Consider the following 15,191-nt stretch of genomic DNA (forward strand, 5'->3'; position numbering starts at 1 on the left):
TTGACTGAGCAGAAACATGCAGTACATGTTTTGCTTAGGATAATATGGCTAATTCCTTTGCTATTAGGTCTGGATAATAAAGGGCCATAACTAACACAAAGGAGACTAATAATAACTGTAGTTTAATAGAGGCATAGCATTCATGGTATGCATAACCAAGAATATAATCCCTCCCTTAACCACCTTTCCTCTTGGTACTTTGTAGGTCTTAGTTATGCCCCTGACAGCAGAGTTTAACTGTAATGTGTGCAAAATGAGGTTAACAGGTCAAGGATTAAATCTGCATTTCAATGGTCCAAACTCTGAAAGATGACTGATAGCTCCATTACAGCCACTTACCTGTGATCTTCTGTGACCAGTCAGTGTGAAGCAGTGTGTGACTGCAAATAACTCTTTCAGTAACATTTTACAGGTATGTTTTTTAATTACAGCTTTTACAATCATTATCATTATTGTTATCATATAATATTCAATTATCATCACTACTCTCCAATAATATGAATTTAAATCATAACACAATTTTAGTTTTTTCCAAAATGTACACATACAAGTAGCATAATCTTAAATGTCCATAATTTAAAACATATTTCCTTTTTCAACCTAAAATGAAATTACAGTCAGTCTTAAAACTAAGTATGAAATGAACGTACAGTTTAATACACACACATACATACTGTACATACATACATACATACATACATACATACATACATACAATAGCAGTTATCATAAAAAATGATAAAAATAAAATACACACGTTTTACAAAGTCCTGACCCAAGCTTTCACATCATTAGATGATTGATATCATGACGTTCACTCTAAAATGGTTGATTTTGGCATGCATATTAACACAAATGCTTAACTCTTTTTTTCCCAGTTTGAACAGGATTTTGTCATAAAGCACTTTGCTAATTGTCTCATTGTCTGTCCTATTCACATTTGTGCATCTCATATCGGTTATGGCTTAAGAACATACATTTCATTTCCCCTGTGTACACTTACATTCTCCCTTTGAATCCTCCCTCTGCCCAAACTGGACTGTACTGTGGTGTTACTAGGCAGAGTATGTTCTATTATCAGTCTAAATCATAGTAAGATCACCTGCAAGGATGTGTGTTGGGGTATCGGTCTCTTGAGCTGAACAGGAATGAAGTTTCCAATTTAAAAACTATAAATTAATTGTGTCAATATTGCCATCTCACACTCAAAAAACAGAAGATGTATTCACGATAGGCAATGGTCACTTTCTACAGGCCACTTTCTACAGAATCAAACAGCATCATGCCACAACTATGGATCAAGATGGAGTGAGAGAGAGAGAGAGAGAAAGAGAGAGAGAGAGAGAGAAACAGATGGATAAACAGACATTCACTCATTATTTTATCATCTTTTCAGAAATAAATCATTCACTCAGTGTCTTTGATTCTTCGAGACATTTGGCTCGAATGTTGTTGGTCATCTTCTAGTGTCCATTTTTGATTTTGATCCTCAGTTTTTTTTTCTTCAAAAATGTTTTTTTTTCCTTGGGTAAGGATGGGAGTTCTACAAAATGGAATAAAACAGACTTAAAGAAGCGTGATAGCCCCGGCTGAGATGTTTGATTTGGTGTTCACACAAGTTATTTTTAGCAACAGATTTTTGCTTTTCTCACCTGGTGTGCTTATCTTTTAGCAGGAATATGTTCTCACGGACCCCGACTCTCCTCTTGGACCAGAATTTACTGACAGAGAGAAGAAGGTAATTAGTGAATATAACAATGAACACAACACAATCAATGTGGAACAATGAGACAAACATACCTAAAGAATATTTGGACGTTTGGAAGGCTTTTTTAGTCCTAACTATACTGTGTTGGTATTTGCTTCTGAAACGCAATGCTTGTTGAGGAAATTCATTTCAACAACTATGTATGAATAAAACAACATGTTTGTAGTTCTGCCAGCAGAAGATTAGCGTAGCTTAGCCAGAAAAAGGGGTAAACAGCTAGCCTGGCTCTGTCCTAAGGTAACAAAATGAGCCTGAAAGCTCCTCTAAACATGTTAATTGGTGAGCTAGTGAGCTTATAAAGCTAATTGTTTCCAGTTTTCTTGCTAAGCTAAACAACTACTGGTGACTTTACGATACAGACAAAACTGTCCAAAGGTTTATTTAAAGTCATGGTTTATAGACTCGTATGTCACAGGCAGTTTCCACGTATTTATTATCTGGCTGTTTATATCTGACTGACATGTTCAAGTTGCCCATAATATCAGATAGTGTTACTGAAAGCACCACTTAACAGATGTTCACAAAAATTCCATTGGTCCGTTGTTAAGTGGACATGGAAGAATCTGACATTAAGACAAGCTGTCAGTGTAAGAGTTCACTGTAATTCCTGTATTTTCTCATATCTAAAAGTCCAACCTCTCTGGGAGGGTTGGAGCATCCCAAAATCAAAATATAAAATAGCTGAAAGAGATAACATAACCCAAAACCCACATGACTCTTTTCACAATAGGCGTGTTTGTATGTTGTTTCTGTTTTGGGAATAATTTTCTCACAACACAGTTTGTGAATACAATATAGTCAAAATCTCTGATTTTGAAGCGTCACACCAATAAAAAAGTCTGTTGTCAACTCTTAACCAGATGACAATGACACAACCACAGAATGTTTATGTTGTTAACATATAACATATCACAATCACAATTTTTAAATATACTTCAACAGTTATATAGTTCAGCAGCCTGGAAGGAAAGAAGGAAAAAACATATTTTAAAAAAACTGTTGGTTGTATAAATGACACAATGTATAGCTAATAAGTCTATATGGTGGGTTAATAAGTGCTAGAATCACTACTGATTTGCACACCGGACACAAGTGACTGTCTGGTTTTAACTGCATAGTTAGTTATGTTGCCTTGCCATTCCCTTTTTGTTCTTTTGGCCTTATTTATAAAAAAAATATGCTACAACATCAGCTGTTAAACTCAATCATCAAACACTTTTGACCTTGGATTTGGAGACCCCCTAACCAATCAAATGGCTGCTTAATATCTATATTCCATTTTTTCTGTTGTTATTCTTTTGCTGACTTTTCATCACCACTATTTTTTACTTTTGTAAAGTGTAAATAAACGAATAACATCCGGCTAAAGTAACACAAAGCATCTTCTTCTGCGATTTCTTCATCACAAATTGTCACAAATGTTTAAACTGGAAGAAACCACAGTGTAATGCCTCTTCCCGGCCCTGAGCGCTATTGTCATGCTCATTCAGCTGCTATGAGCTGCATGTCCTCACCTTCACTCTGGACTTTTCTCAGGGTCACAGAGGGGGTCGAGATGGCCGAGGCACGGAAATTGGCAGGTAATGTTTCTGAGGAGTCGGAGGTCACACCGCGGAGGTCCTTCTCCCTGAACATCTTCCTCCATGACGGTGACCGTGTAAATGTTTTTGTGCCGTCCTGTAGAATGAAATAACACCAGTGAATAAAAATAACAGTGTTCACAGCAGAGGGCTATGTATTTTAGGGTCTTATTCATTATGCATTAGTGGGGTTTAACAACGTAGTATTTGACAAAGCAGGATTTGTTGTGACAGTATAACACAGTTGCACAGTTTTTAGTCCTAGATGCTGTAACTAAGCAATTAGCAGTGGTGTAAACACAGCTGAACCACTTTGGCATGCCAACAATTTGCCAGCAGTGGTACAAGCATGATGCCATAAAGGTTCTCTTTATAAGGAATAGAGATATTTCTGTCTGCTGTTTTACCACTGAAAGGAAATGATCCTGTCATATATTTAACAAAGGACAAAAGTTTGCATCAAAGGCCCTTTTGTCTAGTAAAATAGTCTCAGTCGGGGTGGTTACAATCAACACACACTCCCGCCTCCTGGCAGGAGTGATTATTTTGATTGATTTTCTACTGACAGTCTGCTTTGTCATACCTCATCTGGCCTCCTCTCTGTTCCCATGGAGATGAGACCATTGTACTCCTTCTCTAGGAGCTGCCTCGCCTGCAAAAGAAAGACAACCACAGTTTTAAGATCATAATTAAGATAATTCAAGAGTTAAAGATTAGGGTTATCTTGGCATTAGGCAAACAGAAGGTGTGGCAATGAGACAGTTGTGAGATAAGCGCTCTGACAATAAAGGTGGTGTATGGTGGAGTACCTGTGTGTTCTGATTGGGTATCTGGAGGAGGAGGGCCAAGTCAGTGTAGTCAAAGGTGTCATCTAGTGCCAGGAGGGCTCCGTGCACCCCGCTTTCTAATAGGTTGTCCGCAAACTCTTTCAGACCGATAGACTGCACCCAACACATCACTCGCTCATTGGACCATACCATTACGTCTATGGAGAAGGATACAGAAAGACAGTTATCCACCATCACCACTTTAACCAAAAAGTAGGTGTAAGAGTATGCTCTGATATCATGTCTGAATAGAGGATGTGGTTATTAACCACAGGCCTCACCTTGGTTCTGGTGTTGACTCTCATCCCTCCTCCTCTGCAGCTCCTTCCTGTCATAGTTCAAGCGCTTTAAGCACATGATACCATAGTGAAGACTTACCCTGTAAGTGAGAAGGAGACATTGCTCTAATTTTCATCAAAGCTGGCAGATATATACATCCAAGAAGAGGGTGCAAAGGAGAAAAAGAAAGATTAACATCACAAAAAACCCATGAATCTTTCTTTCAGACCTGTGGAAACTGTCCACCATCTTTAGCTGGCCCCTCAGTTCTTTCTTGGTGAGGTGATCGAGCATGCGGGCATCCACCAGTGACTCCATGAAGTAGGAGCGGTACTGGGGCAGACCCAGGCTGGGAAGCCATTCGTTTCCGACCCACTCATGGTTCATGTCTCCATAGGCCAGGATCTGGAGGATGGTGGAGGTGATAAAGATAAATAAAGAGAAAGAACACAAACATAGTGTAAAACAAGTGTAAAACTAATCCAAAATTACTAACATCTAGGAGCCTGACCGGAAATTGAAGCATCATTGTTTTTTCTATATTTTCTTGTTATATATTTTATATAATATTACATATTATGTGGCAGACAAGGGGTGTGTAAAGTCCTGTCTAATGCACAAGACAGATACAAATAATACACTTATATATATGATATATATAGACTGCTGGCCCACTACCAATAATGCAAAACATCCCACAGTTGTGCCAGCTGGACTTGTAGGCTGAAATGGCAAAGATAATTATTTTTGGTGGTACCTTTTCAGGGATGTCTATGATCTTTATATATTAGAGTTAGACTTGAGTTATACATTGGTACCACTTTCTAACAAGGCACCTATAACAAAGGGTTTATAAGCTGTAACTAAAGGTTATCATTAATTACAGCTGGGTGAGATTTATAAAGAGTTTATTTTCCATCTAATACTCAGACAGAACACAATGTCACTGCTGAAGAAAAAGCTTTATATTCTTAAATTTTGATGATTTTTGCTTTGTTGGTCTCTGCTGGCCCCAGAGCCCTTCTGATTTTCATTATAGTCATTTGATGAGGGACAGCTTTCCCGCAGTTTTAACTTTAAGACAGAAAACAGGCTCAACTAAAGCATGTAACCCTTGGCTCTTCATAAATAACAGTTTACACGAGGAACAAATGAGTTCAAATGTCCAATCAAATTGTCCGTTTCTGTTAGTGTAAGGGAATAATCAATTACGTAACCATACTAGCTAGTACCTCACATCTGAGGATGTGTTTCGCAATAGTAGTGTTCATAGTGGAATAAGTTATGTTTGTGATTAAAAGCAGGCGTAGGTAGTTATCCTGAATAATAAATCTGTTATCCAAATTCCAGACTGATTACGCCTGTGTAAAATGAATGTCACACTATACAGCAGTATGGAATGATCACCTGTGTACTGCCACAAACTCACCTGGTCCCAGCTGAACTCCTTCTGCTCCTTTTAGTTCAGGCAGAGAAGAAATGAAAGAGAGAAGGGAAAGAGAGTTGCAAAGAGAGGGAAAGATCACCAGGGGGAGTGTGTTTGTGTGTGTGTATGTGTTATGGTGTCAGGACAGAATGGAGAAGAGGGGGAAGGCACAGGGAGTAAAAGTTTTGTTAGTGAGTTAGAATTAGTTGGAAAAACACTACATCAAAACAGATTTTGAGGGAATAGTAAGGGAAAGGTGTAGCCAAACATGCCTAATCAGAGACAAAGAAAAAGAAAAAAGCTTATCAATGTAATAGTGTTTGCATCAGAACAGTTTTTTATGTAAATGAAATAAGTGGAACAGCCATAAACATAAAGTAAACCAATATCCTAAAATAATGAATTCGGTTTAGATTCAATATGAAATGTAATATTCTTACTGGCTTGGTGGCAGCAGTGAGAGACTCCATCTCAGCATGTGTCATCCAGATATTACTGGTCGACTGTAATGACAGTAAACAAATGCAATATCAGTCTTCCTTCTTGAGGGAATGAGTTTGTTAATGTCCCAGCTGTGTGACCATATGATCTGTTTGCTGATGTTTACAGTTACATCATGCTTTTTACTGCGTCTTACAGAGCGAGTGCTTGCAGGTGCAGATGGACTAGTGAGGGAGACCATTTCCTGGATGGCCAGGCGGAGTTTGAGCCTGTGCAGAGGGTTGCTGATGCCAATCTCCCTTTGGATCTCCGTGTCCGACAGGTTCGCCATAATGGCGCCGCTCTTCACGTTGGCACGACATGCTGCCACATACCATGCTGGCATCCCTACCCACAGCTGGATAAAGAGAAAGACGATGTGAACGGCAACATTTGTTCATGTCTCTTTTGTGTTTGTTGCATACAGACTGTGTAACCCTAACCTGACTAATTACTAAAATGAACCCCGATCCCTTAGACTGAGCCTAGTGAAGCACTGGGAAATCTATATAAACTCATTAGTGACACATTATATCAGACTATATCACACATACACTGTTTGTTTTGATCCTGCCATTTAACAGGACAGAGTGTCATGATGTACCTCAAGCCATGTAACAACAGTCGGGCCATCCCACGAGGCGAAAGGCAGACCCTGACGACAGGCTTCCTCTAACAGGTCGTGCCTGGCAAGGAGAGTGGAAAGCAGAAGTTTGACAGAGATTAATTTCTTTATATCTCACCTTACCACTGTCTTCTTTTATAAATAGAAAATCCCATTGAACTTGAGATGTTAAATGCCATGACATTTGTGCCTTGCAGCACCATGAAGGAATATTTTTTAAATGAATGGCACCAGGGGAATCAAAGACCCATCGCAGGCTTGGTTAGTGTCATGCTCTACCAATGGCACTTGACTGTTCCTGTTACTGTTACACTGTAGCCTACAGGAGGGTTTCAGAGATCTGTGAATAACATGAGAAGCGTGTGGAAAGACGACTGATCTCACTTCTTTTTGCTGCGGCGGTCTTTTTCCACTGTTCCTGTCCCGAGTTTAGTCAGGCCTAACGGGTCGGCTGAACCCAGGTCATCAGAGGGTGTGGAGGCTGGAAAGGTTAAAAATAATACCTTATTAATCCACCTCCCTGCTGATAATAATATCTGTCAGCTCGACAGCAAAACCGCATTGTGAATTAGCAGTTTCCAAACTCTTCACTCACCCAGAGAGGCAGATTCGCGCCCAGGTGCACCGATTCTCCCCTTTTCCTTTTTGCCAAAGAGACGACCAATGGACGACTTAATGCTTTTCTTTTTGCTGGCTTTGTGGAGGGAATCCTGGCTAGCAGTAGTGACACCATCCGCAGAGAGACTAGAAGGACAGAGAAAGGAAAAGAAACACAGTGAACACAACCCACACATACAACAAGCTTGTTAGCCAAATAAACTATTAATGAGTAAAGCTAAAGAGCACCTGCGAAATTCACGATGGTCGTCGAGGCCTGCCCCCGGGTGAGTGTGTGTCATTCGGTCCAAGCGTAGGGCTCGAGGAACAGGGGGAGGGGTGGAGTCAATCAGGGCAAGTGCTCTGCATTCCTCACCATCTTTGCTATTCTGCAGGGTGGACAGAGCTGGGTCAGTTTACGCAGGGTCTTCCTCATTTAAAGCACATTAGGGGATTATATTCAATTCAATTGCACTGTACAATACTCTGAATGAATATAAATTAATGAATAATGCAATTATACTGGATACTGTTGTTATAGAATCAGCACACTTATAAATAGATCCAGATAATAGATTATTACTTATTTATTACACTGCTGTTACATATTGTAGTAAACATATTATGAATGTAGTGTAATATGTAATATTTTCTATTTTTCTATATATATTGTTGTTATATGCTGTAGTATAATGCACATATTTAAATACTTATTATTCTTATTTTATGTAGTATTTCAGATTCTGATATCATAGTTTCCTCACAGTACCTGTCTGTCAGTCTCTCTGGCGGGGGAATGTGGCAGGCGGGGGGTGGAATGTCCAGAACTGGGTGGTGAAGGAGACGCCAATGTGGAGGAGGTGATGGAGGGAGTCATGTATCCCCTTCCGACACTATCCCGTCCTCCCAGTGAGGAGGGTGGGAGAGGTGAGGCATCGAGGGCCACGCTGCTAACCCGGCTCTCAATCTCTTCTGCCCTCATCTCTGTGCTCTCCTTTTCCTCCTGAATCAGCCTGAGAGGAGAGGAGAAAGAAAAAGAAAATTTTCCAATCTCTAAATCTTTACTATTTTTCCAAATCATTTTGAATGTAGGTTCAAATAATGTTTGCCCAAATAGTCTTAGAATCTCAAACCTGTCTCATAAAAGGCAAAACTGTAATAAACATATAACTCACTTAATCTCCTTGTTGATGGCCTCTAGTTGCTCCTGCAGCATGATGGCCAATGTCTGTACATCGGTCTGTCCGCTGGGAGATAGCAGCTCTGATCCAAACAGTGTCTCCCTGTCGTCCTCATCGTCAGAGCAGCCTCCCTCCACACCACCCTCAAACCCTGGACCCAGCATAGTGCCGCTGTCCCATTCTCCATACTGAGAAGAGGGGAAAATGGAGGGAAGGATGCAAGAAATGAACATCCTAAAAACAGATTATTATCTAGATAATCATCATCATTATCTCAGTGTAAAATTAACACCTTGTTACTATCGTCTCTAGCAGGCCCCCACCGGCCACGGTGTGCCCGTCTGACCACCACGCCTGAGGAGCTGCTGTAGCCGGATGGGAGTGAGCCTCCGCCCTGGGGGTACCGCAGCTCTGAGGCGCTTCCTGGGAGAGATCTTCGAAAAAGGGTGGAGGGAAGAGAGCTCACACTGCCCGCCCTATGGTGAGGAGATCAAGAATTAATTTGTTATGCCACAGTATTTTAAAATGTAAATGTATTAAAAGAGTTGTATTTATATGAATTAAATATGTAAATGTTATTTGCATTATTATTTGTCAGCCAGAACACCCTCTAGGTACAGTACAAACAATTTAAAAAAAAATAGATTTAGTACATTACGACTAAACATGGGAGTAAACAAACATTTGTGTTCAAAGGGGCAGTGTACATATAGTATCCCTTGGGAGACTTTGTTTTATTTGGTTTTAAGTAGGACACATTGTATTAGTCAATCTTAAAGGATCCTTGTATCTAACCTGGAATAAGAAGAGCCAGGCCTGCCTCTCAGCTGATCCAGCTCCAGTTGAATCCGCTCCAGCTCAGCAAGGAGCTGCTCCTAAAGCACAGAGGAGAAAAGACCATAATTTGCCTTTTCTGACCCCTATTTGTGAGACATTACATCTCTTTTTTGTAGGGAAAAGTACAATTCTTGTGGGAACATTTTGATATTTAATAATTAAAGGTCAACATCCTTAGCAAAAAGTGGAGACAAAGTGGAGGACATTTTTTTTAGAACAAATGCAAGAGAGTGCTGTTGAAAGATGAACCATGGACAAGACTAAAACATTGATGTGACCTCTCATACACAGAACATTACAATAAAATGGTAACATTGCTGAAATTACCTTATTAGCAAGAAGATCATCTTGGATTTTCTTCATATTGGACAGTTCCTCTGAAAGGGCATTCTAGCAGAGCAAAAGAGCAGATATACAGTTCTTTTTTTTTACCCATTCTTATTTTGTATTATATCACAAAATATTCTACGCCACTAAGTAGTCTTCTTGTTACCTTCTCCTCTAGAGCTGCCATCCTCTCTTTCAGGTGGAGCTGCAGTCTCTCATTGGACTCCGACAGAAGCTTGTCCACTGTATCTGAGAGGCGTTTGTTGTGTTCGTCATTCATCTTCTCCCTCTGCCTCGCCTGAAATGAACCAAGGCCATAAGAGAGGTACTCAAGTTAGAAATAAAGTGGACAAACTTTAATATTTTGTAGCCAAGTAGAGAAAAATAAATGATGTTACCCTCTGTAGCTCTTGGTTCTTTTCCTCAAGTTGAGCTTCCATTTGCCGTAGTCGTTCCTCAAAGTTTCCATGGCGCTCTTCTGCCTAAATGAGAAGAAAGAGAATTTCCAGATGCTCCTACAAGCCTGTTTCCAATGCATGAATGGACTAAAAGTAGATTGCTTGAGGATTTTTGTTCAAAAGATGATTATAGGATTATTTGATGAACTGATGGATCCTGTGACAGCATATATACAGTGTAACTGTAAACTAAACAGTGGCAGGTTGTCCTGTTAGTCAGGTACTGCATGGGTCAGTACCTTGTTGAGAGCAGCAACCCTCTGGGCAAGCTGGGCCTCAATCTCAGGCAGTGTCTCTGCCCTCTGTAGTGTCTGCTGGAGCTTCTGCTTGGCTTCATCCAGACGTTCCTGTAGCTGTCTATTCTTCTCTTCACTCTGGACACAGACGGAAACACACATGTTAAGTATAATTGATAAAGATAATGGCATACCAAATCAATTTTTAAGACATATGGCAGTTTATTCATCATGACTGTAGCTGGATTCTGGTTTATGAGACAGTTATGAGACACTCCTTACCTGTCTGTGCAGTGATTCCTTGCTGGCTAGCTCATTTTCCAGCTTGTCTTTGATATCATGGAGAGAAGTCGCCTCCCTCTGGGCGCTGAGGTACCTGTATTCAACACCAAGCCACCATTGAATTATTAGAGCTGCAGTTCTCAACCAACATGACATGATATATGTGATTATATGCAAGACCTTAATTTCCACTGGGGATTGGAAGGTCATGTCCCCCTCATTTTTCAAAATCCTATTTTTGCCCCCTTCACTAGTACAGTTTCAGTTTGATTTTTTCACTCAAATGCCACTAAACTGTGTCCTCTTACTGTCCAACCAAATTGAGGAAGAAGCTCTGTGTTGATCAAAATGTCCAGTGTGTAACATTTAGGAGGATCTATTTGCAGACGTGGAATATAATATTTATTGATATGTTTTCATTAGTGCATAATCACCTGAAAATAAGAATTGCTGTGTTACCTTTACCTTAGAATGAGCAGTTTTTATCTACAGAAGAAGCAGGTCCTCTTCTACGCAGTCCACTATGCTGAACCGCAATGTTTCTACAGTAGCCCAAAACGGAACGAAACTCTAGATAGGGCCTTTTACATTTTTAACAAGTTTTGCAGCCACTGTAGTTTCTCCTACACACCTGTAAGGCTTAGCTTTATTCCAAACTTCACAATTGGATGTCACAAAATCTTACACACTGGTCCTTTAAAATGGGGAAAGAAGAGTTGCCCTTAGTTATTACGCTCACAGCATTTAAGCTATTGCGAGCGATTTGTGGACTTTTGCCCCAGATTTTACCTCTGAGGAAATGCAGAAGCTGATTTCTGATCTTAACTCCTCAATTAGACAAACTGTGTGCCATAAAGTCAGCTTTTTTGTTTTTCTCACACAGCTACATTCTTAATAATAATCTAATGCAAATGTTATTATGTAAAACAACCTTAAACTGTATAAAGAGGTGTCAGGACACCTTTGAAACACATTGCCAGCCAACAGGTAAAACATATGGTTTATTCTGATTCCCAAATGGAAAAAAAGGGTTGAACTAAAACTAAAAATAAATTCCTAAAACACAGGAAAGGTTACCTGCGTTCTAGTGTTGTAATCCTTTCCTCCATGTCCTCCCTTTGGCAAAGGGCCTAGGGGAAGAAAAATGTATCATGAAACAATATGATATGCGGTCCAAACTTTCACAATGTACATGAGATAACAGTTCTTATTACACATTTATGTGATAACTAATGGCCAGGTAGAAGATACCTAACAGGAAAAGAATAGGCAAATGTGTGTATGTAAATTTTAATATTGTAGGTGTTTATTTAGAACTGTCTATTTATTTTATACTTCTGTATCTGCTGTAAGATCAATAAGCAAAATCCACCTCATAATTGTTTAATTTATCTTAATGTCCCTCTCATTTCCCAGCAAAATAATGCATATTAATACTTCTCCAACATATGTCCATTGTGTTCAAATATACACTTGGAGCCCCGGGAATCGAGGGAGCTCAGGGTCTTGGCAAGGAAGAGACAGATTGGCCCTACAGACCTCTTTCACTTCCCTTTGGAGCTTCTGATTGGCCTCCTCTGACTTCGTCACCTCCCTCCTGGCGGCCGCAAGCTGTTCCTCTATTTCCCCAACCTGACGTGACACCGCAAAGGGACACAAGATGACACAAATTAAACCTACGTGAGTCAGTGTTAACTGCCACAGCACCAACTGTAAATAGACACGACAGTGATTCAGTACAAATGTCTGTCTGGTTAATGTGAGACTGGAAACCATGGACATCACTGACATAAGTGTAACATGATGAGAGTTTGATTCGTCTAACACGCAGTAAACTAGAGACAGAATATGTCTCATTTTAATTTTCAGTACTCTCTTCAATCCTTTTATCTTCTGACCAGACAGTCAATGTTTCATGGGAGACAAATATTGTCAGTTGGTTAGCTTGACCTGAACACGTTTGACCCAATCACACAAGACTTTGTTGAACACATGGATACAGTACATATATGATTACATCAAATGGTGTCTCATTGTGCACTATACAATATATTAATGGCTTTTCAAAGCAGCTGCAATAGTCTAACTGTCCACAAGAGGGAAGAGGGAGACCAGTAGAAGTACTGTACATACTGTAGATCTCCTCTGTCTTGGGGTATACTGTTAGAAATACTTGGCTCTTTAATTAATGGAGTACATTAAAGTAATTCATTATAGTAGTTACTGTTCATTATGTAAACTACATTAGAAAACAAAACAGAACATAAGAACACAGTAAAAATGCACACATACACTTATTTCTATACTTGTGAGGACCCTTATTGACCACATCCAGTCCCCAGTCCTAACCAAACACTAGTCTTAAAGGAAAAGTTCTAAATGTTGGTAAATGTGCTTATTTTCTTTCTTGCCAAGACTTATATGAGAAAATCAATACCACTCACATGTAGTTATAGTATATATTAAGATACAGACAGCTTAGCTTAGTATGAAGTCTGGAAACAGGGAAAGCAGTTAGCCTTGCTGTCTGTACAAAAGCTTTGTGTATAAACTACATGTTGTGATTTTACAGAGTAAGTATATTTCTCAAAATGTTGAACTATTCCTTTAAATATCAGCACTTACCTCATCCCTTTACTGATAATCTTAACTTTAACGTATGTGTATGTGTTTGTTATTTGAATTAATTTTATTTTAAAACTCCAATTTGCAACTCAAAGTGATATGAACAGTACATTTTTGAAGCTTTATTGTTCCTGTGTTGTTGGTATGAAAATATCATCAAGCTAACAAACACAGCATTTATTGATGTGACGGGGTTAAAGAGCACTATCCCTGTGAACTGGACATCTGTGACCCAGTGAACAATTTCTCGAAGGCAAAATGTGAGAAAGCCTCCAACCAGTGTAATTGCACAGTTGTTATTGTTTCACACATATTGATATAATGACAATATACGGAAAACGTTAATTTCAATTGACCTCAATGCCACATCCTATTGCCACAATATCCCCTCGAAGAAGTGAAGATGTCCTCGCTTTGCAAAACTGTCCTCACTCTGAAGTTCTAAACATCATATGGTCCTCACAAAGACAGGTATACAGAAACATACACTTACCTGCCGGCACATGAGGGCCAGCCTCTCCCTCAGTTGGGAGAGTTCAGCTCTCTGCCGCTCTATCTCTCCTTCTCGCTGTCTTTCCAGCTCGCTATCCTCCAGGCCAGAGGAGGGACCATTGGGTAGTCGCTGGAATGAAGACAATATAGAAAAAATTAGGTTAGTGAAAAAAAAAAATCTGTTAGAGTCAGTTGAGGTTGTAGCGGAAATAAATGACATGGGGATGAGGTAGGACTTAAAATCACACTGACACACCATGGTACCCATACATCTACTTTTCTACGGACTTTCTGGACGCTAACACATACACAAAAACAACTGGAACCAACATGCATAAAACCCTCCCTTACATCTTTCCCGCCGTCCACCCCTTGTTGACGTCTTTTAATTTGGTCTCTTAAAGAGATTACCTAGAAAGGGGGAGACAAAATGGGCAAACAGACGATACAAATGAATGTTCTGTCTTCACACCGAGCTAAAGCATCCTTGAGACACAGAAAATAATTCACATTGGATTGTACCTCTTGAGAAGAAGCTGCAAGTTGATCCTCTAACATGGACACCCTCTCGAGGGCCACACGGAGCCTTTCTCGAACCTGTGGGGTAGAAGTGATATCAGTCGACTGACCATTACAGCATTTACAAATTACGATTCCAGCTGCATTTGTAATGCCAAAATGAATTTGCCCTTTTTACTCTCCTAAAGTAACTATATCTTCTTAACCTTCCTGATAATCTTGCTAGAAAGAGCAAGAAAGAGTTACGAATGAGTTATGGAGACAAACTGTCAGAAGAGGCCAAAACACTCACATCACAACAGAATTTCATGACAAAATGTGCATAAGGCATTTCTTTGCACTACATTTCCATTACATTTATTCCACACCATCCTTAATCAACAAGGCTTTATGAACAGGATTAGGATATTAGGATGTACCTGGGTTTGTGTTTATTAAACTACTAGGAATGCTCTAAAGAGCCAACTTTAGTATTTGTTGATTGATCAAGTCATTGTTTGCAAGTCACAAGTAAAGCGTCATGTAGACTCGCCGCTGCCGACCTGTCGCGCGACAACGTGACGTCACGGGAGCGCCGTAACTATACTTGCGCGTGGTGGTCGCGGCACTAGTTGCAATCTTCTCCTGAACAGAGGTGTCGCTACTGACTTTG

General features: G+C 39.8%; 1 protein-coding gene across 2 annotated transcripts in view; it reads right to left on the minus strand.

Moving 5' to 3' along the window:
• Positions 1-1,503: 1,503 nt before the first annotated feature.
• Positions 1,504-15,191, minus strand: part of LOC118335595 (liprin-alpha-3-like) — an 18,527-nt gene continuing 4,839 nt past the window's right edge. The window contains exons 4-31 of one of the 2 annotated variants that reach the window (XM_035671966.1): positions 14,543-14,617; positions 14,372-14,431; positions 14,022-14,150; positions 12,443-12,535; positions 11,981-12,033; positions 10,904-10,997; positions 10,625-10,759; positions 10,326-10,409; positions 10,094-10,225; positions 9,928-9,990; positions 9,559-9,638; positions 9,056-9,239; positions 8,758-8,951; positions 8,352-8,595; positions 7,832-7,971; positions 7,581-7,729; positions 7,370-7,466; positions 6,965-7,046; positions 6,518-6,718; positions 6,321-6,383; positions 5,884-5,910; positions 4,684-4,859; positions 4,457-4,554; positions 4,158-4,333; positions 3,932-4,000; positions 3,283-3,445; positions 1,653-1,721; positions 1,504-1,543 (exon numbers count right to left, since the gene is read on the minus strand). In XM_035671966.1, coding sequence (XP_035527859.1) covers positions 1,669-1,721; positions 3,283-3,445; positions 3,932-4,000; positions 4,158-4,333; positions 4,457-4,554; positions 4,684-4,859; positions 5,884-5,910; positions 6,321-6,383; positions 6,518-6,718; positions 6,965-7,046; positions 7,370-7,466; positions 7,581-7,729; positions 7,832-7,971; positions 8,352-8,595; positions 8,758-8,951; positions 9,056-9,239; positions 9,559-9,638; positions 9,928-9,990; positions 10,094-10,225; positions 10,326-10,409; positions 10,625-10,759; positions 10,904-10,997; positions 11,981-12,033; positions 12,443-12,535; positions 14,022-14,150; positions 14,372-14,431; positions 14,543-14,617 — 3,114 coding nt within the window. In that variant the 3' untranslated portion in view covers positions 1,504-1,543; positions 1,653-1,668. The remainder of the gene's footprint in view (positions 1,544-1,652; positions 1,722-3,282; positions 3,446-3,931; positions 4,001-4,157; positions 4,334-4,456; positions 4,555-4,683; positions 4,860-5,883; positions 5,911-6,320; positions 6,384-6,517; positions 6,719-6,964; positions 7,047-7,369; positions 7,467-7,580; positions 7,730-7,831; positions 7,972-8,351; positions 8,596-8,757; positions 8,952-9,055; positions 9,240-9,558; positions 9,639-9,927; positions 9,991-10,093; positions 10,226-10,325; positions 10,410-10,624; positions 10,760-10,903; positions 10,998-11,980; positions 12,034-12,442; positions 12,536-14,021; positions 14,151-14,371; positions 14,432-14,542; positions 14,618-15,191) is intronic. The other variant, XM_035671974.1, reaches the window with a different exon arrangement.

This window comes from Morone saxatilis, unplaced genomic scaffold, assembly GCF_004916995.1.
Source record: "Morone saxatilis isolate NCDOM2014 unplaced genomic scaffold, NCSU_SB_2.0 Contig1, whole genome shotgun sequence".
Lineage (NCBI taxonomy): Eukaryota > Metazoa > Chordata > Actinopteri > Moronidae > Morone > Morone saxatilis.